Source organism: Vigna unguiculata, chromosome 2, assembly GCF_004118075.2.
Source record: "Vigna unguiculata cultivar IT97K-499-35 chromosome 2, ASM411807v1, whole genome shotgun sequence".
In the NCBI taxonomy this organism is placed as follows: Eukaryota; Viridiplantae; Streptophyta; class Magnoliopsida; order Fabales; family Fabaceae; genus Vigna; species Vigna unguiculata.
In genome coordinates, this window is record NC_040280.1 from 15,849,895 (window position 1) to 15,853,009 (window position 3,115).

At 37.0% G+C, this 3,115-nt stretch overlaps 1 protein-coding gene across 1 annotated transcript; it reads left to right on the top strand.

The window, feature by feature from the left end:
* The first annotated feature begins 2,237 nt into the window (after positions 1-2,237).
* LOC114174210 lies at positions 2,238-2,903 on the top strand. The gene has a single exon (XM_028058999.1). The coding sequence runs from the start codon at positions 2,492-2,494 to the stop codon at positions 2,633-2,635; it is 144 nt and encodes a 47-aa protein (XP_027914800.1). The 5' UTR covers positions 2,238-2,491; the 3' UTR covers positions 2,636-2,903.
* Positions 2,904-3,115: the final 212 nt, after the last annotated feature.

The following is a 3,115-nucleotide window of genomic DNA, read 5'->3' on the forward strand; positions in this document are numbered from 1 at the left end:
CATACCTCGTGAACATGGCTATTTATACCACCTGGATGAACCGTGATTGTTGGGCTTAGATTATACAAGATTAGGTAGTCTTAGGGTTTTCTTAATGTACTTATTTTTAATCACCGAATGATTTGTCCTTTTGCTTTGGTTACTTCATATTGTAGCAGTAGCACACGTGTCTATCCTTTTGGTTTAGGTCGAGACGTTCTTGACCTTCAAGTTGTAGGGACATACTTGGCTAATATATGTACATTAGCCCTTTATGTTCTTAGTTGAGAGTCTCGGTTATTGTTTCATATTGTTGCTAAGGAGGTTGAGGTACTTGCTTCGTGTTCTCGGAGTTGCCAGTAGTTTTACTTTAATGGACTTTGTGGTGTGTTGCCCCCGGGCTATATCGACACAGGGTACACAAATGAAATTGATCCGTTACTACATCTAAATAAAATAAATTATGTATCACAAAGAATTAGCATCAAATATAAGACTCCATTTCAGTATTTCATTCCCTTTGTTGTCCCATGACACGAAGAGGCTGAAAAAAAAAGCAACAAAAATATCACTGACAAGCCCCTAATTCGATAATAAGTGCTTAAAACTGAATAAACAATCCATTTAAAACAGGTTGGCATCCAAAGTGGCTTGGGGAGAGCACGAGGCAGAGCAAGTAGATGCTCCTCTTTGCCTTTACCTAAGTGTACTTAATTATTAATAATTTAACTAATCACTTACCTAAGTTTTGATTTCTTTAATGTAAAATTTTGTGTGCCTTCATATTCTAATACCCCCACGTTATGGAATCTTAGTCAAAGGCTTGAAACTTACGTCCTCAGGCTTGGCTACTTTTTTTCATGCCCCCTATGTGATGTTGCAGTGGAGAAATACAACTTTTACCATTTTGATCCATTTCATTAGCAAAATGCTTTGTGGCTTATGCAAACCCACTTTGGCTTATTTTATTTTCCTTTTGGGGCAAGGGATGCTGAACCATATTAAATTCCGATTGCCTTTCTTTCTCCTTATAGTATTTTGAGTTTTCTGTTGAGAAGTGACAGTGGAAAAGAGAAAGAGAACGTTGGACTGTGATCATGTGTAAAGGATCTTAGGATTCAAAGCCTCAACCTATTCTCGTGCAAAAAACTTCGTTGTTGCTCCCATATTCTTGCTGTCTCCTCCTAAACTGTCAGAATCATGTCGCATATTTAGTTGGTTTGCAAATCAATTTTGCAGCCTTTTCCAACTGATCTTAAAGTAATATCAACAAAAATCTCCAAGCGCCATTCTTTAAATTCAAAATTCACCCCCTTAAGCCAGCAACCAACCATCGCCAACGTGTCTCAGTATAACTAAACTCAAGTTTCAAATTTCCAGATCTTTAATTTGAGTTTTTAATGTAAGTGATATTTACATCAGTTTGTCATAGTCATGGTAGTATTTCTAATCTTTAATCTCAAGAAAAAGTTGTTGCAAAAGGATAGTCATAGATAGTAAAATTTAAATGTAAATGTTATGTTCAAGTTATGATAATCTCACACTCTTAAGATTATTCAAGTAATCAATGATGGGGTCGAATTTTAACATTCTGTAACTGCAAGAGTAAAACCTAAAAATCAAATTGACAAGGGCTAGAGAATTGGATTATCGTAGAAGTACACCCTCCTTTCCACCGGTCAAGAAAATAAAGTTTTCCTTGTTATGGAGTTAGGCTCATCAAATTCGGTTTCTTGTTTCTTGAGTTATCACCTAATACATGCATAATTTCAGGACTTTGTACCATTGGATAGACATAATTTTACTTTAACTAAGGAAGTGCAAACTTTGATGGTGATAATAGTAGTAGCCCCTAACCCTACTTTTACACATGCCGTTTTCATAAGAGTCCACTATGAAGGTAAATGAAAGCACTCTGTAATGGTTATTTCTGTTATGAATTGTTATGTAGGATTCAACTAAACCAACCCCCTATCCACCAGTCATTTCCCTGATTATGTGGATCCAACCAAAGATAGACAGAAGAAAACAAAAGAAGAAGCATTATAAAAAAATAAGAAGATAATGCTCATGTCCTCATGAACAAGAAGACAAATAATGTAGCATGCAGAAATTGAGGGGAGGTTGCAATACCTATTTTTGTAATGGGAGACCCATTGTGCTGGTGGGTAGTGCCTGCCTACACATAGGAATATAGAGTGAGACATGGCAATGCAAGAAAGAGAAGCTTGGCTCAATTTCTTGTTTTGTTTTATCAATTCCCCCTTATTGGGGTATGGATTCCAAAGTGGTGAGGTGGGGTCCATTGGTGTCTGTCTGGTGGGTTTGGAGGCACTGCACACTCTTTCATGCCCCATCGCTGCCTCTTTTCTAGACCAACGCGTGTTAGGACCACACCTGAGACCTCTTTAAGAACCCCTCCTAACACCATTTCTAAACCAACTCTCTCAAGTTACACAACTTCACACTTAAGCTTACAAGCTCAATAAGAGCAAAGAAAAAACCTGAAGAAATGAAGATGGATAGTTCTTCCATGGCAGGATCAAAGAGAAGGATATCATCAAACAGAGGACTTGGAGGAGCCCTCAGAGAGCAAAGGGCCAGGCTATACATTATAAGAAGATGTGTTGTCATGCTGCTTTGTTGGCATGACTAGTTTTTCAACACTTCCAACTTTCCATGGAAATGGAAGAATGCTTCTTTCTATGTTTCATTTCTTTTCTTCTTTTTCTCCTTCTTTTCCCTTTTTTCTTTCTTTCTCCTTCTGATTCATGGTGGAGTGTAAATAGAATCGGCGAGCTATCATGGGAGAGAGTATAACAAGTTTTGTACTGTGGGTTGCTAGTCTTCATGGCTGAGCTATATATGTATATCGGAATAGCATGGATTATAATCAAAGTTATGTCAACAAATCATGTGTTCAACTCTTTGTTCTTTGCATCGATTAACTTGTAACAGCCATTAACTTCATCTCTTCCAAATTCCTTCAACATTAGCATAACCATGAGAATCATGGATTAAAAGCATTCGTGAAAGATATATGTTTATCTGATCAAGTCACTCTGCATTTTAAGAATCTACAACAATATACTACTATATATTGCCAATACACATGGTATTGATCACTAAGAGTTAA

What these genes read in the sequence shown, in the direction of transcription:
- LOC114174210 (XM_028058999.1), top strand. Translation starts at nt 2,492, where the DNA reads ATGAAGATGGATAGTTCTTCCATGGCAGGATCAAAGAGAAGGATATCA.